The sequence below is a fragment of the Hylaeus anthracinus genome, unplaced genomic scaffold, assembly GCF_026225885.1.
Source record: "Hylaeus anthracinus isolate JK02 unplaced genomic scaffold, UHH_iyHylAnth1.0_haploid 11989, whole genome shotgun sequence".
In the NCBI taxonomy this organism is placed as follows: domain Eukaryota; kingdom Metazoa; phylum Arthropoda; class Insecta; order Hymenoptera; family Colletidae; genus Hylaeus; species Hylaeus anthracinus.
The window spans coordinates 14,919,634-14,947,440 of NW_026534337.1; the positions used below are offsets into that span (position 1 = coordinate 14,919,634).

The 27,807-nt window shown below is 48.5% G+C and overlaps 1 protein-coding gene across 5 annotated transcripts in view; it reads left to right on the plus strand.

Moving 5' to 3' along the window:
- The window catches only part of LOC128887474 (protein Fe65 homolog), a 132,749-nt gene that overhangs the window by 35,178 nt on the left and 69,764 nt on the right, over positions 1 to 27,807 (plus strand). The window contains exon 1 of one of the 5 annotated variants that reach the window (XM_054143420.1): positions 10,536 to 11,070. The exons of the other annotated variants lie outside the window; for them this stretch is intronic. Within the exon in view, the coding sequence (XP_053999395.1) occupies positions 11,049 to 11,070 (22 nt within the window). The 5' untranslated portion in view covers positions 10,536 to 11,048. Of the gene's footprint in view, positions 1 to 10,535; positions 11,071 to 27,807 lie in introns of those variants that run through there. 5 annotated transcript variants of the gene reach the window in all.

Genomic DNA, 27,807 nt, shown 5'->3' on the forward strand with positions numbered 1-27,807 from the left:
TAGTTCCAAAGCCGCGGAGTAATTGCACGGTTCCGTTCATTTTGTTCACGTTCGAGATTTATTTCTTCTTTCTCGTTTAGGTCGTCTCGTTTCGCTCGCAGAGATCCGACGGAGGAGGCGCCCTTTTGTCGTTAATCATTTCCGCGCTCCTCGTCAGACCGTCTGGTCCCTACTGGAAACGAAACTGTTCTCGCAATTAAGCGCATTCAAAGGAAAGACCCCGCTTCCTGCGGAGGTCTCCGGTACACGTGCTTCCGGCATTGCTCGTTTCGCGGCTAATTCTTGCCCTTTTCCCTCTGCGTCGCGTCAACGGCTCCAAGTAGAGCGTCGTCTTCCTCAACCGCGCAACGTCGCATCGATATTTCTGGGTCGATTGTTTCGACAAACTTTTGCGCTCTTCTCTGTAATTTTTCTCTTGATCGCGGACTTTCCTTCGTCGAAAGAAATACAACGCGAGCGATGGGATTTTATTTATCTTAATCATCGAAATGTCCTCTAAACTCGAAAGCGTGCACGTATGTTTTCAATGAAAATCCCACCGAGTCGCGTTCCCTTTGAAATTCCTGTCCACTCATAGGATCGATCGGATAACGTTTATTCGTGTAAAGTAGAGCGTAGCAAGTGGTTACGTATCGAAAGCGATTCATTCCGTCGCCTGTATCCTATTAATTCCAGGAAAATCATTACCAATGGGACGCCAATGGAAAATGGCTAGAGCTAGGACGGATTCGGGTCGACTTTTCATAGGCGGGGTATAGAAACTATGGCGCCGGAAATCACCGGTAGGCTTTAAAACGAGGACGAGCATGCAAATTGCACCTCGTGAATGTGTGCGAGGGCGTACATAGACGTATGTACAACGGGCGAAAAGACGACTCGTTCCGTGCCAGTTTCGCCGCAGGGCTTTGGGAACGCGGCGCAAAAGTCCTGTCTGGGGATCGAAGTGGCGTATAAGGTTTCCCTCAAAACTCACGGTACGTGAATATCAAACGACCCTGACGAGAGATCCGGAAAGAGCCAAGCTGCCGGAGTCCCTCGAAGCCAGATTCTCAAAGTGTGAAGAGGCCCGCGGAGCCATTCATTAGTTTCGTCTGCCTCTCCGTTGTCGTGCGTCGCGTCGCTTCGTCCTGCGCCTCGGTACCGTTCTAATTTCGTTTCGGTATCGGTTTTTTTTCCCGATGGAAACCAGCCCTAATTAACGTTTTTCGCGCGACGATCCACGGGAGGTTCGTTAGGGACCAAACGACGAAGACGTTAACCTCGCGCCGCTGCCTCATCGAGCTGCTTAGGGATTCAGAATTCTATGGACCAATTGGCTCCGATATATGAATACTGGACGTGTGATTTAAAATTCAGAGACCGAATACCGTTGATGTTATTGTGACATACCGGTATTTGGTCAATCTGTTTTAAATACCGATTCAAACTCTGATATAAATAATATCAGTCGAATCGATAACCGCATTTGGTCTAACTGCATTAACCTATAACGTAATTACTCGTGTGAGTTCAAAATACCCGTAGAAATGTCAAGAAGACCAAAGATAGGTACGGTATTCTATTAACACCTTGTTGAAGTTTCATCGTTTCCTCTCTCCAGTTTAATTCTGTTGTTAAAAACCTTATCCCATCTATCGACAAGAATAGCAAACGATCACGGTACGAGAATCGCGAGACATCCTGGGGGTAATATGTCGCTTTTCTTCTCCTCTCTGCGAGATATTTCCACCATCGTTTTAATTTCCCTGAAATTCTAAAGGAGATTCTCGACACGGAGAATCTTTAAATTTTGCCAATTATCGATCGCGAGGAGAATTGGAGCCACTAGCTTGCGTGGAGGTTGAATTGCGGCGCGCGTCGCAAATTGATGGCGCTGGAAAACAGAAGCTAATTAATGCCTCTGAAAGAAATTACCTCCGGTGTAATTCGGACCGGTGTACTAACTGTTAGCCGGGACTGGGAGAAACCTCGAAGAATCGAAATGGCCGCGCGGATAATGGGAGGATCTGGAGATTGAAAGCCTCCGTTTCTCTTCACCCTTTTTTCAACCCCTTTCCATCCCACTCAGGCTGTAGCCTCTTCCGCTGCGCTCGTCATTTACGTTCGCGCCGCAAACGAACTATCCTTCTCCCGTAATTAAATATTTGTCGGTCGCGTGATCGATGGATATTTGCGTTCTTAGCTTCGCGGTAATTCGACGCGAAGTTTGTAGAATTTCCTAGTTCGTAGGATGAGGAATCTTTTCGAACTGGTGAGCCACGTAAATCGAGATTACTTTGCACCTATATTTCAGATTTCTGAATTATGATAATGCACTGTTCGTTCCTTGGTTCGGTCGAACAGCGAATTACTGAAATTAAATTTTGTTCGTTCGTTCCTGTCTGCATCCGAATGACCCAATTCCTTCGGGAATCCGCGCTTCGTAGATCGCGTAGTTGGCGGTATTTGTCGGGCGAAACCAGAGGTATCCGCGTTCCTGGAGTTCTTTCGCGGAAGGACTTAGATCACGTACGTGAGTTAAGTCTTCGACAGGTTGTCGGGTCTCGAGGGGATGGCGCCTCGGTTAAGAAGCAATTTCTGCCGAATGAATTTATGGGTGCTCGGGATTAACACGCTCGCCTGCAATAAAAGTCACGAGCTCTGGTCAGCCTTTCCCCCTCCCAGTTCTCGCTCTCCTCGTCCTGCTCTCATTTTTCTTTTTTTTTTTTTCCTCCGCCATTCTCGCGGAGGACTTCGTCATCCGTCGCCTTTATCTCCTTTCACGGTTCACAGAAGTTTCAGTGTCCAAAATGGACTGGCTCCTTTATTTCTCGGTTTCTTTGTCTTCCTCTGATCCCCTCGATCTCGAAACGAGTAAATGGAGTAAGCGAGGAACAAGAGCGAGAAATGCTACTCCATCTGTACTCCTCGTACCCCTCTGGGAGGGTGGACGTCGCTGTCGGCATTGTACCACCGGAATGTTTCTGTTTTCGAGACACTCTGCCTCCACTCGGTGGAGAATCTCTTTCCTTTCGATCTGCCCCGTGGCCAACCCCTTTCTCCGCCACTTTCTTCTTAACGCAACGAATAAAAAGCCTAGCGCGACGTTACAATGCAACCACGGCCGTGCCAATGTTGGGGTACAAAGGGCACGCAATCCTTGACACTTGAAGAACGCTCTCGAGAGACACCACCTATCAAAACGAAAAAATTGCTGATATTCTGGAATTTTGTTAATGGAACGAGTCGTTGTTCATTCCTGGCCTATGCGCAAGAATGCCTCTGCACGGTCTTTAATGCGTCTCGTTGTATGCAGATTGGTCTTGTACCGCCGCGAATAAGAGCCCATTCGCCGCGACAACCAGCTAAAAGAACGAAGACGAGAGGGATGATTAACGCAAAACGCGAGAGGGTGGAACGAACGTATTATGCAATTTACGATCGCGTTACTCGTAAATAAGAACGGTTAAAGCCTAGAACGATTTTCAGGGATGCTGGAGAACGACATTACGACGATCATTACGAAAGTATGACGTTCGACGACATCACCGCTAGAACCTTCTATTCGGTAATAACAAAGAAATTGAAGATGCGAAATGTAGGTGTTCGATACGCGACAAGCATCAGCCTCCTTGGCGACAAGACTCTCGATAACGTCGTCGCCGAAAGAACTCCTTCGGGTCGGTTACCTCCACGCCTCACTCTGCTTTCTCATAAATTTTTGCCGTTCCGTTCGTTTCCAAAGCAACGCGGTTCCGCTGTTAAAGCCGTTCACGTAGACGGAAGTGTACGTCGACGACATTCGAATCAGCGATTTCCAAGCAGTGAGCTTGCATTCTGGTTACCTCATTCTCTGCCGGCACAAATCTAGCCCTTAACGTTTTATCGGGCGACTTCGGGTGCCGGAAATACCGATGCACGCTGAGGATATCCAGGTCGCATTCCACCGTATCGGCCTGTCGCTCCGCAGAAACACGAAATGGAGTCCCGTGAACCTCTCAGATGTATGCTGCAACGTCCCTAGAGTTAACCCGATACCAGAGATAGCAACATTCTTATCCAGATGAAGATTCCGAGTTACGAATAAGAGACACCTTTTCATACGTTACTGGTTTAACAGAGATTAGAATTTAAATTATTTAGCGGAAAGCTTGTAACTCGGACTACCTCTACAGTCGTTACCGGTTCCGCAATGGGCTAACAGGCGTTAAAGACGACGGTCGAACGGATTTAATTCGATTTTCGAAAACCGCGATACACGGCGGTGTGACGAGGGGTAGATAAAAGGAGCATCCCGACACGGCCGAGCCCGACAGGATTAGCGATTCGTCGTTTCGTTGGTTTTTCTCGTTTCTTTCCCTTTACGGGCGAATTGGATCCACCAGAGAAGACCTTCGTAGCCGTTGCGCGCTTCTCGTCCCTTGATTCCACCCCTGCTCGTACCATTCTTTCGTCCATTTCGTTGAGCACTGCCTTCAAATCGCATTTGCGAGAGGACAACAGGAAACTGAAAATAAAAGAGTGACAAAGACGGGGATTAGAGGGGAAGGGGCATAAGTGAGAGAATGGGGCTTAACCGGAACGTGTCGCTAACGTAATAACATTTCAATTCGAGAACGGAAATTGCCAGAAGGCACGGCAGCACATCCCCCGCAGTTAGAGGGTGACCACCCCTCCGCGCGTTCTTCACCCTCGCGTCCAGTCTCGTCTTGTTCCTTTTTCTGATGGAATCCTCGAGACGTTGCCAGCGTATGCACACGGACAGACACCGAGGAGCCTCGCGAAGGTCCGGTTCGAGGTCCACGGCGGAGGTGGTCGATTGACCGGGTTAGAACCGTGTCCAAATTGTGGTTACGTTGACCTTCTTTCGGGGTTCGAACAAAGAATCTCAGATTCCCTCGTTTCGCTTCGTCATGGATCGATGATTGGCAAGAGTGGCACATGGGAGAAGTTACCTAACGCCTACTGGTCACATGAATTGCGTACCATCAATTTCCTTGTATCGTCTGCGCAATTAATTTGTGACAAGTTTCGCGACAGTCCATATCGCTTATTATTTTGTGCGTCACTATTTAGCACCGAATAGGAAACATGGAAGGGGTTACGCTTTCGCAGCTCACCTCAACCCGCGACGCCCAAACCCCGAACGGAGTTCACCGTTTTCAGCCGAGTCGAACATTAATTACTTTCGGCCGGAACCCGTGGAATAATTATACAGCCAAAGAACCGTGTCACGATTTTCCCGAAGTTGCGGCACGCCAACCGAGAAATGGGATAGATTCGCGACGACGGGGGCGAAGGAAAAGGGGTGGAAAAAAGGGGCGAAAAGTAAGCGAAAAACAGGTTGCTCGGTGAAAACGCAAGGCCCCCGAATGAACCCGGAGCGTCGCGCGCGGCCCCGTAATTGCGTTCACCGTCGGGCGTCGCTTTTAATTAATGCGACATACTTTTTTTCATCGCTAAAAAGTGCCACATCCTCGTAATCCACACCTGTCCCCTCTCTACCCCGCGCGCACCGCTCCGCGCCCCGGTTGCACGCTGCCTGCAGCCTGCAGAGAGTACGGACCGGTGGGTGATCGTTAAATGGATGAAAAAAAAAATATGCAAACCCTCGAGGCACCCTTCTTTTTTCCTTACCCTCTCCCTTTCGTTTCACCCTCTCTCGCTCTAGAACTCTTCTGCTTCTTTTCTCTTTTGTCGTTCCGCAATTTCCCCGTGCCACCGTTCACCTCCGTGCCCCGTGGTCCTTGCGGTAGGAATAAATCGAATCGTGACGGCACACGGTGTAGTAGGGTATTTTTATGAAAAATTGGTCGAGATTTAAAATAGCGAATTGAACGGGGTCGAGTTACACTTGCCCAAATAAAATCAACACACGAGAAACTGTATCGGACGTACGAAAGATACGAATGTTCCTTTCTTTTTTTTTTTCTTTCTACTTTTCGTTTCCTATTCCCTCCACCCATCGCGCATTCTCTTTTTCATTCGTTCCCGGTGGCTCAACCCTATCGTTGCCGGCGCTTTCTCTCGAGAGTATTAATCCGCGTAACCTACATGCGAGGGCTGCGCAAACGATGAAAAGGACGACGATAAAACCCGTCCGTGTGGCTGTGTATGCAAGACTCAGCCGTCGACGACGACGTGCCACGCGTGTCGTAAAAATATGATGGCCGACTCGCCCCGTGATTTCTCCATTCTCTGACGCCCCGAGGAAAATCCGAAGCTCGCGTCTTACGCGACCGTGATCGTTTAATACCGATGAGCAGTCTTCCGAGACAATGTTCACCTGCGAGGAAACTCTCGTTTACATTTCGTTCGAACGATCGTACGTGGGAATGCACAAACGATGAACATTTGTTGTTTATCAGTTTTTCGAACCCCGCGAGGGTCAATGCACCTTCGAATTTGCGTTCGACTGTTAAGTGGCGCGCAGGCGTTCCTTAATTGCTTCGCGAATACCGCTGTCGGTTGTTGCGTCAGTGACAGGTGCGCGAAGCGGGTTTTTCGCGATTCTGTCACCTGCAGACAGCCGTGCGTTCGGTAGCTACGGGATAGTGTTCCCAGGGTGATTTGTGCAGGCCATACGGCAGCTGTTTTGGTTGCAACGGGACAAACAACACAATAGTCGCGGCGAACTCTGATTTACTAGCAGTTACGTCGATCCTCTCCACCCTCCACCTGGAAAATATTTGTTACGTAACTGGTAAATCGGAGTCGATTTAATCTCCATGAAAATAGCTAGGATCCATCCCCCTGTGCCAGATCAACTTGTTATGCAACTGTAAATTATCGGCGAATAGTGACTCCATTTACCTGTCCTTTCGCAGTTTCATTCGTTCTTTATCGCCATTCAATTAAAAACGTACAGCGTGTATTGCCAGTCGTATTCGAAAAATAAATAAATAACGTAACCTCGTCGAGCATGATTCATCGATAGAGCTATAACAAAGGGTTCCGTTTGCTCCTTCTATGTCCGTATGATAAATTCACTGTTCGAGTCGAGTCCCTTTCACGGAACGCTCTGCGCAGTCTTAGGCAAATGGCTGCCACAACCAATCAGACAGGTCTCTTTGACGGAAGAGGTCTTTCAGCCCTCGACCTGCAAATTGAGGGTTAACCACCGAGTGGAGAGTAGGAGGTATCGCTGCGCATAACGAGGAGGCGCGTTGCACGACCATTAAAAGCAATTCCTTCGTTTTAACGAACCCCCATAACACCATATTTCTTTTCTAAACCGTTCGAAGGGTGAAATTTACGTTTTCCCGCGTTACGATTCACTGTTGTTACCAAATATCGACGTTATTACCGATGAAACGCGATTAGGTCTTATTTTTGTATCGCGACAGCGTCGACTACTCCGCGGGAATCGTAAATTTATAACGTCGGTCCCCGTCGGCCGCCATAGAAAATCGCAACACGGTCCATGTATTGCGCGCCGGGGGCGGAATTGATACTTGGGAAATAAAAATAAAAGGCAACAGAGCGTGGAACCACGACCACCCCGTGTCGTTGATCGTCACAAAACGAAACGGATGCGAATGGCAGAGGTACCGATAATTGATCATGCGTCAATGGATGACATTTTACTAAAACTTCAAGAACAGGTGAATTCAATGAAAGTGGGATTGCTCGTTCAGGACTCGAAGAATATTTTTATTATCGATGCACGCGTCCGTTGAAAGGACGGCATCATCCGCGAGGCTAGGGTGGGAATTAACGGGCCTCTTCGGATAGAAGAATTAATTTCATAACTGACGCGTCCCTTTTTGTACCACCCTCTGCGCTGAATATTACAGAGGGTTGATCCGAACGGACGGACGAAAAACCGATACGTTTCCATCGTTCGGACGAGTGCCGAATGCCTGGCGCAAACAGCGCCTGTAAAATGGATTTGAAATTAAATTAAGTGCTGAAACGCGCTTTTAACTGCACGTCTTTCCAGCTGCTGCACGCTCTTACCATATCCGCGAGAATCGAAGTTGTCCCTGTACTTTCTTCTCGAGAAACCTCACCCATTGACCGAGTGGTACGCAAATGATAATCAAATAAATTAACTCGGTAAGAAAAAGGAAAGCTGACCTCTCGCGACGTCATTCGTGCTCCCGTTTCCGCAAACGTTGATTACGCGCTTAGAGTGTGAATTTAATTCAGTTTATGGATTCGATGAATCAATTTCATTAACACGAAAATTACGGCGTGCATTGTCGTGCCGCGTTCGGTTAATAACCAGTAATTACGTTTCTGCTTACGAGCGACGAGTTAACCGCAATTCGGGACACGCGCGTCCCTGTAATTCGTTGTAAAATGCGACGGCAATTCCTCGTCCCGATTGTGTTTTGAGAATCCTCAAATCCGCAGCGTCTGTTTTGCCGTGTTTCCGCCAGCTATTCCCAAACCGTTTCTATCTCGACCCATAAATCGAACGGTATCCAGTGAACGTCAATATATTGTCAGATTATACAGTTTTTGCGATATCGCGCCTAATGCCCTTAAAATAATCCCGATGATCTCTATTCACGCGATATCCCCTGTTAATAGAGTCATCGATCGTTGGATGTCATTTCCCAGGCTGCCGGGGTCGGCGTGGATGAGATACCCGATCGGATGTTTCTTTTTTCCGACCCTTTGCCTCGATACTTTCAGAAAGGATCACTCTGGCTCAGGATCCGTCAGCGCTATTGACCGAATTCCATAATTTCTGTATATATCAACATCCAAGTATTTTTAATAAACATGTAAACTATTTAACATGTTTGTTTCGACCACGTTACGTCTCCTATATTTCTCCTCCGTCAAATTCGAAAGGCAGACCTGTTTATGGAAAAGTCGGGATCCATTCGGTAGGCCGGAACGAAAATTCCGGCCCTTCGGCTCGATATTTTCCGGAAGGATTACTCCAACCCAGGATCGTGGGAGTGGCATCGACCGAATTTCACGATCGGCAGTTTTCACGGCGAGCGAGCAAACAATTTCGTGGCCGCGGGAAAACGCTCGCGGCCGCGTAGCTCGTTTATTCATGAACTGTTTACGGCGCGGATTAACTCGCATTATTTCGTGCAGGGGGGCAGCGATGGCGCGGACGGGGGAGGGACGAAGAATGAGTTACCGGTGCGTTCCTAGGCGAGTCGCCGGGAAAACGCAAATAAAAAGGAGAATGGAAAATCTTTACGACACCGCGAGATTTACGGGGAACTTTTTGGGCGAATAAAAGTTTCCCGGTAAATCCACATCTGGCAGCGGTACCGATCGCACTGACGGCTGAATCGTGGCCCGTTTCGCAGTTAAGGCGATTTTCCGCGGAAATTTTTCGGAAGAAAACACCTACAGCGTTGATTTACCACCGGCTTTTGCGAGCACGCTCACCCTCTCAACCCCTCGTGTTCGGGCTCGTGCACCGTGGAATTTCATTTCGACGGCGACGACCTCGTAACGCGACGCTGGAAAAACCTCCCTCGAATGTGGAATACAAACAGGAAAGTTTTCGGCGCTAACCCATTTTCCTGGCCCGAGAGAAATGGGGCTGGGGCGCGCGTTGCGTTGCGTCGCAATTTATACGGGCGACGAGACTGTGTCTTGCGCCTCGCGAGCTCTCGCTTCGATATCGTAGCGTTTGGATCGCCAACGTGGATGTTTGTTTCTTCAACTAGAAAACAAGAGACACTCGCAGGATATCCTTCTCGGTAAGGGTTGGATGTAAAGTAGTACGTGTAATCTTACCCTCCTAGCTAGAAAGCTAGTTCCCATCGCTACATCAGCGAATGTTGACCGAGCGTTTATTAATCCTTGATATCGAAACAAAGAGGGTTTGCTCGGATAAACTAACATCAAAGTATAAATGAGCTCCTCTGTTCGCCGACAAAGAGCACGCCGGTACTTTAATCCTTCCCGAAGGATCGCAAGGATCGACAGTCCCCGTCGTTGCGTCACACGTCGTTCCAAGATCGAACAGACCGCACGACCATCTATCCCTTCCACGAAACATCCCCCGAAGTCCGCAAATGCACCCTTACGCCCGCTCTTCTGTTCTCAAACCATGAGAGCCCCTGTAGGTGACGTCACTCGGCGCATGATTGGCCGAGGTAACGATCACGTGACCACTCGCTTGGCCAGTGTCTGGGGGGTTGTGGAGTGACTAAAGGAGAGGGTGGCGGTGCGAGCGAGGCCAAGGGATGAACGGAGAGGGCGAAACAGATAGAGAGAGAGAGAGAGAGAGAAAGAGAGAGAGAGCATGGAGGTATCGAGTCTGGTGGAAAAAAGAAGTCGGTTTTACGTCGGAGCGAGAGAGACGGTTAGAACCGACGGAAGAAAGAAGGGTGCACAAGAGGACGAAGAAAACGAACGAGGGGTTGGAAAGAAAAAGAGGGGGATGAATAAGTCGATGGTGGGGGATGATATTCCGTGCGAGAAAAAGACCGAGAGGTGAGTGTATATACGTATATAGACGTGTGGATATAGAGGTTGTGGGAGTCCCCGTAGTGGGGGAAACGCGGGATGGAAGAGGGTGAAAGAGAATTGTTGGAAGGGGTTGGAGCTGGAGGGGGTAGCCGCGAGTCTCGCCAGTCACTGCGACGACCGCGACGCCCCAACGTCTCGGGGTGCCATTTGTCCGCTACTGACCTTAAAAATCGTCGTAATTTTCCTTCGACACCTACTTTGCCAATCTCGGGACCGATTTCAAAGAAAAGATAAACGAAGAGCTTCTTCTCGCGTTTCGGGCTATTTTCACGGACGCGAATAAAATGCGACGGACGGGCTCGACGTAGGCGCGAATACGGGTAACTGTGCCGAGAAAGAACTCGAAACCCGCTCGTTGTCGTCGCTTTATCGTCCCACGGAGATGTGTTAGAAAACTCGTCTCGCCTCTGCCTTTTTTGTTTCCATTTCGTCCGATCGCACCGGGGAATCCACGTAGCCGTCTTTATCTACTCGCGGAGAGTCTTTCACCTCGCGAGAAAAATGAGCTAACCTCGCGAGAGGGTGGAAAGCACCGAATCGTTCGCGCACGAGTCTCGCTTCGAGAACCAGTGGGGCTATCGAGGACATTTTTATAGTTGTGTTAAACGACCACGATGGTTCTCCACGGAATGAATCGTAAGTTACATGTCCCCTATCGTCCTCCTCTCAAGCATATTCCGTGAGCTTTTTCCCACTCGTGCCGTACTTGTCAATATAAGCTGCACGCTGCCCGAAATCGGTCTCGCGTGAATCTCGGAAAAGGGAAGAATTAGAGTACCAATCTGCATTGCGATAACGTTTTCGATACCATAATAAAAGCTCATTCATTCGCCGTTATATAGAGTCGAGACAAGTCTTTGTAAAACAACAAACGTTTAGTTACGAATTTTGAACGGATATAGTAACGATTCTCAAAAACAATTCTGCTTCATGCTTCATACGGTCACGCGATGGTTCAGATCTCATCGAATATGCTTCTCATTCCTTCCTTCCGTGTTGATGTATCCGCGTACGATTAGCGCCGAGTAGAACCCCTGAACGATTAACTAGACCCCATTGATGAACAATCTCTGTGTCCGCATCGTGTGAATGTTCCCTAGACAAAGAACCTTCGCCAGTTTAGTTCTAATGATTCTAGTTTCGGCACGAACACGAACACGACAGGGAACGCTTGCGATTACCCGAGACTCGTCGTTTCGGTGATTGCAACAAAATTGCTGGCGCGCCATCGAACTAACAGGTCTCGTTTGTACGCACTCCGGCGTTGTTTTCCGTCGAGGGTTTTTCCGAGGGAGGCCCTCGAGGTCCTCGGCACGTATTTCCGCATGTGTGTCGACCCTGACCAGTCGCAAGTACGAAAAACGGGCGCGTTTCGTCGCGTGACCAAGAGGGGGCACGCCTCGTTACTCGTTGCACACACGTTCGATCACGCGAGATCGGAACGACGTGACGGAAACCGACGGACCAGATACGCCTGACGAATGGCGAAACCAACGAAATCGCGACCTGTTTGATCTCTATCGCGTCGTACACTCGCTTACGTGCCCCAACCCAGCACAGTTAAAAATGCATGAACGTGAGATCACCTCTGAATCGTCGACTTTGTTCTTATTTTTACCTGTTAAGGTGAAATTTTGTTAAAACAATGGAGAAACCATTGAGTACATCGAAACGCAAGAGTTATACGATCGAACTTGCACGGAAACTTATCGCGTTGCAAGAATATTTTTCAAGCTCGATTATAGGAATTCCACCACTCGCGCTCAGCTCCGGTTCGTTGGATTTCAAAGACAACGTTAAAAATACTCGACGGGCTTGTCGGCCGTGATCGATCACGGGGTTAGTCTTGTTTAGTTAACTTTGGAAACATCACTTCCTACTTTTTACATTTTCTCCAAGTTTTATGTATATACGTGTCTTTATTTAAAACAATTAACTCGGAAGAAACGGGGTTAACGAGCGACTCTTTCCGACGATTGACGACCAGTCGTTTCACCTGTCCTGCACGCGATGCTGCAGTCGATTCCGTCTCTTTTCCGCGTCTATCGATCACCCGTTGGTTGCCAGGTCGAAACGCCGAAAGGAAACTGAGAAAGATGGACGGGAGAACGTAAACCTTGGCGAACGTTCTTTTTTTTTTCCCTCGAGCGGAAGAAGCTCGCGGCGATGAAGAGTAGGAAAGTGGCGAACGATGGCACTTTATGGTCGACAATTATCGACGGGGTTGGACCGAGGATGTCTGGAAAAGCGAATTTCCCCGACTCGTAAAATTCGCGCATTCCGAACCATTGCCGGCGCACCGACGCGCCACGATGCATTAGCTAATTGTTGCATCGATATCGAATCGATTCGTGCAATTCGTTCGTCACTTCCGACCCTTCGTCATCGAGCTCCCCTTCCCTCGAGTCTACGCTACCTAACGCCTGGGGGAAATTTTTCATTGGAATAATTCGACGTAACGAACGTCGATATCGCCGTTGGCTATCTACTTGCTTTGTGCAATTGTTCCCGAATTCGCGAACATGGCAATTTTTGACACAAAAGAATCTCGATTGCCGTAGGACGCCCGGATAAATTCCCGCAATATGCGAGGTTTCCGCAACATTTACCCAGCATATTGTTCTCGTGCTCTTCGTACGATGATCAGTTACTGAGAAAATCATTCGACGAAAAGTCTGACACAAACCTGTCTCAAAGGGACAATTACTAGATCGCTAATTACAGACGAGCTTCTGCTAATCCTTCAACGTGCGACAAAAATTGCAATTTCCTGCGCATTGATTGGAGCTGTGACGCACCGGTTAATTACCTCCAACGTATCCAATCCGTCCGTCATTTCCGTTCACAGTACGACTCACTTCGAGCCGTTCTCTGACCGGAAATTGGCGCAAGTAAATTTGCCTCGATAGATATCAAGTAACTTAACGCGTCTGTAATCCGTATCGAATCCGAGGCACTCAGGAACGCGTTACCATCATTGGAATCAATGCCGAATCGAGGTTCGTATGAACGTCTACGCAATCGTGTAACGTGACTGGTGGATTATCTCGGTTCCTAACCAGGGATGCATCGTTACGAAATAATGCAGTCTATAGGATAAAGAGTTTCGCAACCTACATATTGTAACGAATTTACTCGTTTGTCGCGGCCTAAACTTGGCGAAACATTGATAGGACTCCTGGAATTGGACGCACCGCACTTCTGAGCGACAAGGTGTTCGGTGGTTCGTAAGGACGAGCTCTGCTTAAAATTGCAAGAGCGCGCCGAGTGTTTCTCGTAAATTTTATCCGACGGTCGAGTCACGTACATACGATGGTTCTCTTTGTTAAAAAGCCTCAGGCTGAACGAGCCAAGGCCCAGCCGTCTACGGAAAGCTATCTCGGTGGCTTCTTATAAAACACAATTACGAGTCTTAACCAAGTTTCGACGCACTTAATTACTCGAAAGTTAGGACGGGTAGCTGCCTACCACCCCCACCCCCTTCCATTTGCTTCATCCACCGTGACATCGCCCTTCCGACGGTGGTCGGGGCTTTTCACGGGGCGACACAGACTATAATAACGAAGACGGGAGGTGGTTCTGACGTACACCGCGCCATCAGCTATACCTATCAACGCCGAGACGCTGCTCGGAGCGCTTCTGCGTCTGTCGCAACTAATCGGCCGCGGCATTAATAATATTTACGAAAGTTTAGACATTTGAAACGTGTGAAATACTCGCATAGACGATTGCGGTGGTAATCGACTCCCAGAGCTAGGAGAATTCCGGGACGTAACATCCGAGATCTTTTCAGAAGGTAGAACTGGTAACGTATTCTCCGTGAACATTCCTGAAAACCACTTTCGATCGTTCGTATCGTAGACTAAGCGTCTGCAACGGCTTAGCGAGTCTCCTAACGCGTCACCTGGTTTATCCACTTATCCAGTTTCCGCGAACGTAACGTTAATTCCAGGTTCCGCGTGCCAGATTCATCTTTCTCACGCGCGAAAGCTTTCAACGTACGCGGTATTCCGCCCGCGGTCCGCCGGTTGTTTTTGCTCAAATATCATTAATCCTGCGAGCGTCGGGATCTAAATCTCCCCGCTGAACCAACATTGCCCCCCTCCCCCTCGCCCCACCTAAAACCGAGACTTGGCGGTTTGCTGGGGCGCGCGAGCCACGGCAACTCGGGGAACAACGCCGACCGCGAACCCGAAATTTCTCTATCTCATCGCGGGGGCGAGCGGATACGAACGCCGCGAGAGACTGGCCCCAGGGCTCGTGTTTCCTTCTCGTCAGGTACGTCTTCGGGTCTCGACCGTAAATTTCCCTGCTCTCGTAAATCGTCTCGAGCCTACTCGAACAGCCATCCCGCCACCGGCACCGCGCCGCGACGCGCCTGCGATCCCTCGCTTGAAATACGACCACGGCACGCCCGCGGATGCATGCATGCATCAGACACGTTGTAACGCCTCGAAGGTTTGTTCCATGCCTCGTTCGAGGGGCACGCAACTCGCATTCCGTAAACGGGAGGCGAACGGAATCCACGCGATGCATTCGCGATGAGCCGTCGCGATTGCGTCTGCTCGCCCGTACCGACGACGAGTAATCCGTTTCGCCTCGTATCGCGCAACATCGTTAACGCTATGCTCTGATTTTATTTGCCATCTTTACTCGCTCGCGATAACGACAAAAATATACAATTTTCGAGCAGCAATTGCGCGAAATTGCGAAACGTGTATTTTCATCGTCGAGCTCAGTTTTCTCTAGCTTTCGTTTCGGTCTTTTTATCCAATTATGCCAAAGTACGAGTAGAGAGTATGGAACTACGGTATCAAGTGTAAGTTTATTTCGTCTGCCTAATTAATCCGAACGAAGCAGCCCGTGCATCGTCGCGGATTCGTGTATTCGCGCGCGTCGAGACGTTTCCGCGGCGTGTTTACGGTAGTTAACGATATTTACCTCGATGGGAATACGCCGGATGGATTAATTCGCGTTAAATTCGACTAAAGCACGAGGATTACGTGGCGTGAATGCGGACAACCGTCGCGCATGATTGAACGGTTCCGCGGCGTTATTGCGCACGTTCCCGTGGATGTATACGTATGCAGGTTGCATCGCGTAACGCGAAACGAACGAGTTCCTTGAGGCGCATCCGCGATGAGCAGTTCCATCCTTGCTTACCTCCTCCGTGCTCCGTGTTCCGGGATTAATATACTTTCGCTGCGCTATGCCGCGAGATAAGAGGCATCCGGTGTATTCTCTTCGCCTAATCTCCTATATCGTCGCGCGCTCGCTCGTATGTCTCGGTAATATATGGTATCGAGATTAACGCGGGACCAAATTTACGTTTCGTAATTTTCTGGAGCATCTTGCTCGGAGTCCCGGTAAAAAAGGAATATTATCGAGGACCGTGGAGCTAAAAAGACGTAACAAAATTCCAGAGACCGATCGAAACGCGAAGGGGTTGGTCGCGTCCGTAGGGGAGGAAACGACGCTGGTGTATCGCGATATCCGCGAAACGATAGCTTGCCGATCAGCCAGGCATTTTCCTTTCGCAATATCTGCCGAGACAAACAAAAATCTAATATGTATTTGTCCGCCGCGGCTGCGGCCTGCATAACTGGCTACGAGGAGGCAGGAATAGAACGGTGGAGTGAGTGGCACCCACGCGAAGAGGGGTCGAACGTGGCAGCTTCTGGAGCCAGCAGTCGAACACGCAGTCGTACGAGTCAGCGCGACGACATTATCGGTTTCGCATCAACCCCAGTTTACTCCGTCGCATGTGTCGACCCTTTGCTCTTCACCCTCTCTCGGGCACCACCCTCTCGCGCCTGCTTACACGTGTATCGGCCTGAGTAGCGCGCGCGTACACGACGATAAGGGTGGCTTTCGATCCTCGGCGTCTTCGACGTCGACGCTGAAGTCGCTTCGTCGTGATGCAGGGTCCACGGTAGAATGGACCTTGGAATATTTCTTTCGAGACTCCCCCTACAATGATGTCTCCAGATACGTATAAATTGACTCGTTATCCTCTTAACGCAAGGCACGTCTAATTTTATCGAGTTTCTTCGAGTTCACATACGCGTCAACTAAGCCACGGGAAAAATGTAAACTTCGCAAGAATAAGGAAATTGAAAATCATGTTTCAAAGGGTATCTTTTTAATGCTTTTTTATTTTTGCTCATTGGTCTCAGAATACATACAACTAAACATACACGAAGAAATGAGCGTCACATCGTGACCGTTTTCTAAATTCACCCCCGTACCTACATACATTAGCTTACCTACCATTGTTTCGCCCTACCACTCAATCTGTCCGTTTTAAATTTCGCGACGTTTTTCTCATTCTACCACCCAAAAGTGAAAGATTGTCACTCTTAAAAGTATTCGTGTTCGATGAATAAAAATTGCGTTTCACCCCCGTAGAACCGCTATAACGTTAGCATCGGGTCATTCGACCGACGAACGGAGACTTGATTTTACGCAAAGAGACGAACGACCCTTGCACGGCGTGAAACAGGCGCGGGGAATGGTTGTCGCGTTTGTCGCGCGATCCCCGCACGCTGGGGAAACCGTTGTCGTTCGCGCGAGTCACGCCTTTACGATTCCCTGTTTCACCCTCTTGATACGACCCGCCCTCGAAAGCCAAGAGGCTACTTATTCAATATTGTATACGTCGGTCCGTGTTTGCGCACGCGAATTATATTCCGCTTTTCATTGCGCGATAAAACATGGCGGGAATGAACGCCGTGCATGCCACTCCTCGTGAATTGCTGGCTCGTCGGACGGCTTGCGCAAACGGAGCGCAAGATGAAAGGGATGTCTTTATCCGATACGTCAGCTTATCTTGGGTCCCCTGTGATTCTGCGTGAGCGGGCAAGGTGAGGGTTACACGGTTCCGACCTTCGCTGACGTCGGACGTAAATAAAGACGACCACATTTGCAGTCGTTTCGAAGGGTTGAAAGGTTATTGTTGCGACGACGCGAACACCCGAGCCGGACGAAAATATTCCCTGACGTTTAAACGCGCTGATAGGGACGATTTAATTTTAGCTCTCCAGAACCGCACTCTCGATGGTTACGTTGCATATACTTTGATTCGAATGGTTCTTCCTGTACTTCGTTCCTTCTTTTTCATTTTGAATTTTTCTAACGAAGACCTCGAACACGTCTGAGGGCTCGTTCAGTCGACTTTCACGGTAGCGGTGCCCGTAAATCCGACGGGCTCTCGAAACATTTCCGACAAGCCGCAAGAGTGTCGTAATATTTGACATAAAAGTGGCATAATTCGGTCGTTGGCTGAGCGGATCAGCCAGTCGTTGGATCTCTCGACTCGCTGGAAATTTGGACCGCGCGAGAAGACGAGTGCGGAAAAATAAACGGAGGAACCCTCGAAACGAGTACCTCGACGAACTTACTCGACGAGTTACTTACGAATGCGTCGAGTACGCTCTTCCGATCATAGGGCAACGAACAATTTTGCGAATTGCACGAATCTCCGAAGAGGAGTCGTTCGATTAACGAGACAAATTGACTAAATGAAAGGGCTTTGTTCGCGGCGAGAGACGGCACCATTCGCGATGCTTTAGTCGGCTTTCCTGGAAGTTTCAGCTTCCGGGCCAACGGAACCGCGAGAACTCGAACTGAACGCTGATCTAGCTCGTCCGTGTTACATCTATCGACGAAAGTACCCGGGTCAGGACGAAGGCACAATTTTTCGAATTAATGGACTCGCCTAAAGAGAAGAACGAAAGCCAAGGGGCAGGAGGACGGGGGCGAGGTGAAGTAGACCGGGCCTCGGCTGTTCATGCATAATACATGCCACGCGCAGCAATATGTCGCCCTTGCTGGCTCCCTTGTTTTATGAATCCTTCTTGTCCCTTCAAACCGGCTATCTCGACTGCTTTCAAGCCTCGCCGCAGTTTTTCAGTGCCTCGGGCTAGGGGACGAGATACGTCCTTGTTTTCTTTTCAGAAGCACGATACTCGAGGTCCACTAACCCGAAACTCGTCCTCCTTCAAAATTATTTTCAATGGCTCCTAGATTGTTGTCCTCGTAGCTTGAATGCTGGAACTCGTGGAACAATTTTAGTACCCCTTGTGTACGATGCTTGCAAACAGAATGACTCCTCCAGAATACGGAGGCGAATCCAGTAGAGTAAATATCACATGTAACGATATTCGTAAGTTTCGAAGATGAACTTTATGAACTTTATGAGCTTTACCGTTCAGTATCGCCGCGTAATCGATCTCTGTCGCTTACACGGAGAGTATACGACGCGGTTAGAGGGGGACATCCCGAGAAAACCGAGGTGGAAACCAAAGGGAGAAAAGCGAAGACGCTTGAGAGCGGCGGTGTATTCCTTCCAGAATCCTTGGTCCGTTTCCGCTCTATGACCCCTTCCCCGGCTGTTTGCCTTCTAGCCCGAGAAAATTTATGGCAAATTGTTTTAACCGTCGGCGTGGTAGCACCTGGTGCACGAAATATACCCAGCACACCGGCCTGCTGGAAGCAGGCGTGGTCGTGTAGCAGATTTTGCGAAGGCACGGAGGGCTGTGTCTCCTTTTTTGCGTCTCAGGAGCCGAGCACGAGAGGTGACTCAGTCGACGGGGGTGGACTTCCTTTATTAGGCGACACACACCTGGTATTTTCTATCTATTAAACCTGGGAACGGTAATGGTCGATACGGTGGAAGCGTCGGATAATTAGAAAGGGAGAGTGTAATCCTATTACCGGCCTGCAAAATTATTATCGTCGTAAAGTCGGCGACTACGGTCCCGCGAGAGGCGGAGACTCCTCGGAGGACGAAAATCTCGAGGAGAAATGAGGGAAAACCTCGTTGCAGGGGGGACAAATATTTTCTGTCTTGTCGGAGAAGAAAGGACCGTACGTTTCGCCACTTTATTACGTGGCTTGCACGAAGTTTCCTACCTATTAACTTCCTTGGCAAGAGAGGACCGTATCCAGCTGCAACTTTTCTTTAACGCTCGTACCTTGAGGTCGATAGGATCAAGAGTAGTTTGAAAAAAGACAAAAGAAAACGAAAAACAGGTGTAAGGAAACATTGCTGCCTCGCGGCGCGATGGCTTACTTCGTAATTTTGCTCGTATCGCTTCGTAACAACGTGCATGTTCCGGACCTGAATATCACCACGAGGGGACTAATTATAATTTGCGTAACGTTTGAGAAACACGGAACAAAATTAAAAACAATTCATATTGGTTAACCTTAGCGTTTGGCCGCGTGGAGGGCCCTCTCGAGAACACTCAGCTTTGAAATTAAAAAATTAACATACAATGTAACGGAATGGCATCATTTCCTAAACCCTGAGAGCGTCGAGGAAAAACTTTGCCAAGCGGCTCTATTTTACACGAGGTCAACCCTCCGTTAACCAGGACACGTTTAAAATTTGAATCTAAAATACAGTATTATTATTATATTACATGCTATTTAAGTCACGGTTTTAACTTGAAATTTCGCTTCTTCCCAAAAATACCCAAGTGGCGGATGGAGGGTGAAACGAAGACCAGCGACATTATTTCGGTGAGTTTTACGAGATTTCTAACCGCGATGTGTCGCGATACGTCCTCCAGCGGCATTTTTAATTACGTTGAAATGCGTTCTGACGCGACGCGCGTGCGCTAGTGCGGAGTTCATGGCGCGGCCAATTGTTTCCGGAACGAGGCAAAAGTTCATCGTCGACGGAGACTAACCAAGGCGAGATCCCGTTCGCGGTGATATTGCGGAGGACGGCGTGGCGGCGAAAGCATCGCCGTTTCAATTATTAAGACAAAAAGGTGGATTCCTCGAGAGTCTGTGGAATGTAAAGCTCTGCGACCAGGCACGCCGAACGGAGAAAATTGAAACGCTCCGAGATCCTTGAATGACAAAGATTCTCGAAGAAATTGGAGCAGAATGTGACGCCGAGGGATTAAGCCGAGGGACAAAGCGTTGTTTGGCCTGGAACAGCCGCGGACAAGAGGGAAAGGGATAGGGAGAAACGTTACCCTCTCCGCGAGACGCGAACCGTTGCTCTCCGCGCCGAGTATAAAACGGCTCGGTCGTTAACGCGAGGGCGATACGCTCGGAATATTCCCAAGAATTCGTGCAACACCGAACGATACGCGGGGATTTATTCGGCCGACTAAACCGACATTAAAGGTTGATTTATAACACTTAAGAGGATAAGAAAACACGACGGAGCTGGAAGCGAGCAGCGACTACTAACTAGAATGAAAAATGACTTCGAAGAAACGGCGAGAGGCTTCGGGGCTGCCGTTGCTATCCCGCTGAACGGTGAAAATTTCTCCAACACTGTCTACCTATGATAAAAGTTCGTTAAATTTGGATCAAATGTCGCCGAATTTCCTGGTAAACCTGTGTAGATTCTGAATTTTTCCGAATTACAGTAATCGAAAAAGTTGGCAAATTTGCAATGTCTGGTCGAAGGGCTGTACGAACGGAGGGATGGGGAATGGGGTTGGTCCATTAGCAGCGCGTCGTGAACGGAACGCGTGTTTTCGGGGAACGCCGTTCTGCAAGCTGTGCAATGAAAGCGCGGAACCGGAACACTCGCGTCCCTCGTGGTCCTGTCGACGACAGGATTATGCGGGGAATGCAAGCTGGAGGACGATTACGCGGTTGGATCAGAGGGTGATCCGCCTCTGGAAAGACATCCGAGTAGCGTATTTCGAAATACTCGAGCACGTATAAGCGAATGTGTCCATCCGCGTGGACTCAACGGTACAGTGAGTCGCAGAAGTATTCGCGTTACCTCGATGATATGTTTTTAGAACACAATGTTACAGAATTCTTAGGAAAATTTAGTCTGCCTGGCACAGAAAAGTATTGGCTGTAAACCCTCTGCGCTCGAGACATTTTTCTATACAATCAAATCTTGTCCATTTTTATAATAAATTTCTGTAAAACCATAAACTTTACTTCGAAGAAAAACATCTACGAACATTCGTGACTCGATGTATTATTATTTCAATTGGTAATTAGCAGTATTCTGATATAAGTGAAATCGAAATTGTACGTTCAAAAAATCACTTAAATTACGCCACTCGAGCGGAAAGGGTTAAAGTGCTGAATATCCTTGGTATTCAACGGTTCGAAGTCAGCAGTTGAGGAAGTCCAAATGCTTCTGCAACTCGCTGTATATTGTGTACATGTATACGTATTATCCCGAGAATTTCGTGGATTAGAGGGAGAAAATGGAAGCCCTTGCGCGGGTCTGTCGAGACTCGAAATGTACCCTTCGAGGGTTACACCAACCGCAGAATATTAATACGTCCCGTGGCCTGCGTGACTACGGTCCCTTGGATGTCGCTCAAGCTTTTTCTGACTCAGCCTTGGATACGTGTGCGCTGGGTATCGTTCTGGAATTTATGTTCGTCTACGTTTTCCGCAACATGTTTAACGATAAAAGGAACGCGAGGATAACGATCTGGTAAGTAGTCTGGAATCCACGTCTTTGCGATAAAAAGGTTGGGGAGGAACGGCGAGGGATAAGATAAATTTTTAAATGTCTGATTTAAACGAGTTCCATGGTCTTTCGAGCGGTGCAATCGCCATTTTAATTAGAATCCTCTACGTTTCGACGTACGTAAAAGGCCCTCTTCAGAAGTCCTTCGAATGGTATATTTCCATCTGAAACAAGCATCTAGACTAACATTTCAATCCACCTATTACAGTTTGTTACGAAGAGCGCTACATCGAACATTGATCGAACGTTTATGGTAGATCGAACAAGTTTCTTTGCTGCTACCGTACACTACATCTAACTTGGAAAAAAAATACGAGTTTCTTGTCATGATGGTATCCGAGGAACGGGAACAATGGTAGCAGATCCTTCTTCCGTTATCTCTAACGAAACGATGGTTTCAGCATCTTTGAAGCGGAGAACACGAGCTCGTGTACGCTGCACGGGTGTCTAACTCGCGCGTTTATTAACCCCCGCCCCCGGCGCTGTGCTCCGAGCTCCTCTTCTTCGGTTGGTGTTAAACGCGAGTAAAGAAACGAGAACTCGGAGTATGCAATAAAGTCTGCACGGCGATGGAACGGAAAGCGCCCTCGTGACGAGAATAACATTCCGATAGGACTACTCATCGAACCGAAGTTCCTACTTCTTTTCCTCCGTTGAGTTCCCAGTTTCTTTTCAACGCACCTCCGTCGCACCCTTCCCTATCGGCTTCGTTGTTCTCGCGCCCTCGTTCTCGCTTCGCGACTCGTACGCTCGCGCTTCTGTTCCTCCCGGTCGCTTTGCTTCTCTCTATTGTCTGCCCTTCCCCTCTGCCATCAGGTTCACCCTCATCGGAGTTGGCACAACCACCTCCCATTCAAATGAAATTACCGCCCCACTTTTCCGAGTTGCACGGAGATCATCGGCCTGGTTAGTTGCTCGGCATCGACTCCTACGTTCCAGGGTAACAAAGCTGTCGCACACATACCGACGTACACGCCACCTGCGTAACGATGGGAACGATACCGATTCAATTCCATCGATACCTCGTAAATAATAGTCTACCATCGAATTAGAACGTACGCGTCGTTTGGTACTTCTACCAAAGTACCGATACTACATTGCTAGAAAAAGAAACCTTTGCAATCGATAGAAATGTTACCTAACCGTACATCAATCCATCGCTAGGAGGTTCGCGTAGTTAGTCCCGAAACGCTCGAGAAACTCGCGAGTGACAGTGACGAGGCTTGGTCGACAAACTCACACAAAGAGGTAAAAGCTTAACACATCGAATGGAAACACGTGTTTGCTCTTCGCCTGTCGCGTGCAAACAGCCGCGCGTGAACGTGTCTGTAATACGCTCACGAGCGATTTGCCGCGATCTCTCTGCTCGTGTTTCTCCATTGGTCCTCGCAGCCACCTCTCCGCGAAGATTCGTCGAGCTGTGACCGCCGCAATCCGTTCGTTGCACGCGCTCTCCTATGGTTTCACCTAGCGTCCCTCCCAACGTGATCTGATTAGCCCTCGATGAAGGGTGACCTGACGAAACGCTCGTCCACGAGATCTTAGAATTAGTTCACTGCGAGATAAGACGAGCGTCGCGAGGCAACTTTGATCCCCGCTCGAATGTTTGACTTGATTTCGTGGAGACGTCTCGGAGTCTGCCACCCCTACCTGCTTTAGACACCCTAACTCCAACTTCATCGAATTACGAAGACGATTCTGCTTGCACGCGTTCCGAGCCACTGACTTGGAGGAAATATCCGCCAAGCTTCTCTCCCGATAAAATTTTCATAAAACTTGTTTTAACACGTTCACGCCGGAGCACAGTGCTTCGAGTGAGTGATCAAAGTGGACAAATTTCTGGTATCTATGGATTCTTATAGGAAATTTTACGCTGATTACGAATATACCCCATGTCCCTATACTAAAAGTAAAAGGAAAATGTTTCTTTCTCCGAAGAAGACAAATAGTAGTACCAGTGTGAATGTTTTAAAACAGTTCTTCCCAGGTAACCACAAGATAAGTGGGTAAAATTGTATATATTAGTTCCGTGTGTACAAGGAGCATAAAGTATTCCATGACTGGGCTCGAACTCTGTCCGTACGATGTCGAACCTTCGATCGTAGCTTGCAGGCTATCGCGTTGCTTGAAAGACGAGTCAGAGGTGCTTAACGTCTCAGAGGGTGAATACGATCTTTATCGTCACCTATCTCGTAAACTATTGGCCGCCTACGCAAACGGCCAAGCTGAGTCGAAGGTCTTCGGTTTCTATGTACGTACAAAGCTCGTGTTCCGTCATCGTGAAACACCGAGGATCCAGAGAGTTTCGGTCTGTTAATTTATTCTCATCGCGTTAACTACGTTCTATCGATCACATTACATTCGCTCCAATTAGACGAACCAACCCTTTCACGTTCTATTTTCTCCCGGTCTTGACCTAACGGGGCAGCGTTACCAAAACGACGTCCAAAATGTCCTCCAAAGACAACGGTCAGGCTCGTCTCCGTTATTCAGCGTCGGCCAATCACGAAAAACTCGGTGGCCCAACTTGCGGCATTGTTATACCGTAATTACCATTCCGTTGTCAAAGAGGCTAACACGCCGGCAAGAGCGGATTCCAGTTAACGGAGGCGAAGGTACCCCGCAGGCTCCCCTGGGTCTTGCCAAAGCATCGCCGGGTGTTTTAGCGTTAATTCGAGACAGCCGGAATCGGGGCTATTGTTTGCTCTATCGTAGGTCGGGAAGAAACGGGGACGGAAAGGGGGACCATCTGCGTCGCGTTTAACGTCCGCTCGGTCCAGTCGAAATGGCGCGAGTTGCCTCAAGGGTCGCAGTCTCTATTAAAGCGGGATGGCGCTGCGGGCCTTGTCAGCAGATCAAAACACGGAGATCGAGCCCCGAGTACACCCGGACCATCCTATCCTCTTCTCGATTAGAGTATAACGCAGAATCGTGCGAGCTGTTTGCTCTATTGCGCGTAGCTTCTCGAGAGTCACCAATTGGGCGTGGGTATCGCTGCAATCCAAAGAGAGGATCATCTTTCGCTTGGAATACCGGTGTACGCGTGCGTGTATCTCAGCAAGTTAAGTAAGATAGCTGAACTCGGTTCTTGTTTCTTTATTCCTTTCTTCTACCGAAGTGTAGCCTTCCCCATACTGCCTTATCTTCATTTTCTTTCACTATGTGCACGTAGTAGAAAGTTTCTTAGATAAAATATACTTTGTACGTGTTACTCCGCGGCCAACACGATATTTTTTACTTATTTATTCTATATAGCAGAACAGAAGAAGTAGAATAGCACTCTATCCTGGGTTCATCCCTACCACTCGATATTCCACGCTCGAGCCATCGTGTCAGGGATTTAATTAAACTTTCTTTGAAATTGAGACACTATTTAGCCTTTGCGAACCGGACGAAATAATTAATACGCTTCCGTACAGCGTATCTAAACTTGTTTTATGAAACGAGAAACTATCGTGTATAGTTCTACAAGGATCCTTTTTCTTGGCTTGCAAGATTTAATCAAATGCAATTAACGAATAAGTCGATATTCCGTTCAAATGAAGCAGACTCCTGCTTTAAAGCGGTGAAGCCATTTCGAGTGGGTTGCTGAATGCCTAGTTTGAGACGCAGCACTGTAGAAACGGTGCGGAATACTTTCCGAAGTGTACTCCTTTGCCGAGTCCCGGGGAAGTGGGAGACAATTCGCTAAATGAAAGGAAACGAGGACGCCCGGATCCATTCGTAAGAAGCATCAACCTGGTTCGGAATCAAAGAATCGAAGTAGGACGCTGGCACGATGATGATCCTTTAATGGACAGGATCCCGAGGCCGCGATTAAAGCACTGCATAATATAGGAACGCGTATTCCAGTTGGCTCCTCGGGGGAGCTTCAATCCCGGATGCTCCTATTTGCTCGCCCTAATCGACAACGATGGAACACGGAACGTGTCTCTCACTCTAACGCGCGGTTCGAAACTTTAATAACATTCTTATCGATAACCGTTCCGCTCCTCGAGGTTAACAAGCTGCTTACCCGCCGCGATCGATCTTCCAATAACCCAGAAATCAGTTTTTCATCCTCGAAATATCCGTTCGACCACTTTGAATAAATTAAAGAGCCGGTGCCCGTTCGCGATCGATCGAACCCATACGCTGTAACCATTTTGCTCCGTCGACAGGTGTCCACCTACGAGTTAAACAATTGTACGCAAATGTTTGATACACGATGGTAGAGTATAGAGGTATTCATGGCGGCGTAGGCGGTTCACCCCTTTCCTTTGACCGCGCCTCTACGGAGACTTTCGAGGATTCCCGGGTTTGTGATATCCAGGGGGTTGGTTCGGCGAACGATTAGGTGCTCGTTCGTAGACAAGCTCCTATGGATTAAGAGGGTAGGTATCGTCGGTAACAAGATTATCCCGTAGAAGAAGCACGAGCGAACGGAAGGGGTGAGGATAGAAGCGGGGTCGCGAGCGCAATGGACTTGCCACGGATGGATGTTACCTGGAGGGTGGAACCCGCGTGCTCTAGTTGAAGCCCTATCCGTATAGGTGTCTGCTGTAGAAACGAACGCTGATCTCGTTACCGTCGAAAAAACACACGGAAAAGTCCCAGAGTCTTGGAAAAAAGAAGAGAGAAAGGGTACCGTAAGAGACAAAGCCAACCGCTTCATCCAGCTGCACAGAATCGATTCTACGGAGTTTATCAATCTCCCCTACGACTCCACAGAATTTATCCCGAAGGGATTAAAGACGATATCTTTTCTTTTATTACAGTTTGCACGAGTTCAATTTATTTAGACGAGAATATCTGGTGCCAGTACTTCTTAAGAGGTTAATCGAAGTAGCTATAAAAGCCATTCGATCCGTTCAAACGTTGGCACGTAGCCATTTGTTGCCGTTTTACTTTTCTTCAACGTCACAGCTGCCTGTCAGCCATTTAGGAGAACGATCTGCGCCATTAAGAACATCCCCTCGCTAAGTTTCCATCGATACGCACTCGGAAACATTCGTCCTCCTGGCGAGAAACTTCCATTCTGAACGAGAATACAAACTTTACCCCGTGTCTGAGAAAGTTCATATCGGAAGGGTCTGTCGCTGACCCTGAATCGTTCTCGACTGAAACTTTCAATCGACTTCTCCCCGACGCCGACGACAAAGAATTTGCATGTACCCGACGATTGTCTCTCTTCGACAGGAGAAGGATGTTCCCTCTCGAAAACGAGTCTTTATTACACGGTACATTTAAGAGGGTCTTCCCGCGCGACTTATGCTTTTCAGGAACAATTTTTCAAATATGTAAATGCTTCTTTGTTCAGTATAATCAGTAGCGAGTACCAACTACGATGTTTTCTAAGGACTAAAAACTTTCAGGTATAACGTTAACACGCTTGGCCTTATTTCCCGTCTGGCGGGAACCGAAAGAACAAGAGAACAATTGAACCGAAAGTACAAGAAGCCAAGGAAAAGTTTTCCGCTATCGTGAAATATCCTTTTACACGACTATTTACGATTAACATGCACGGTGCAGGATGCGAAGATGCTGGAACATACTCCTTCGGGCTCCTTCCTTATCGCTAACTTGAACCGCGGATAAGAACGTTTCTGATCCGCGTAAGCGACAAGCTGGAATTAAGCTTGGAAACATTTTTGTACGGTCGCCCGTCTCGGGAGGAATTCGTTCGCGTTTTCTTCACGGTCGGTTTTTACCGTTTCGTCGGATTATGATTTTATCCCAGCGCCACGAGAACATCCGGGCCCGGCGTCGCTCGAGTCGCAACATTGATGCTCGGTTCGTTTTATACGGCAACCGTTTACAGAAAGCCCCTATTACGAATCGCGATAAGCGTCGGAGAATTGAATAAACTCGTCTCCGGTGCAGCCGCGTTACCCAGTGAAAGAAGCCACGCTCTTTCTGCGAGA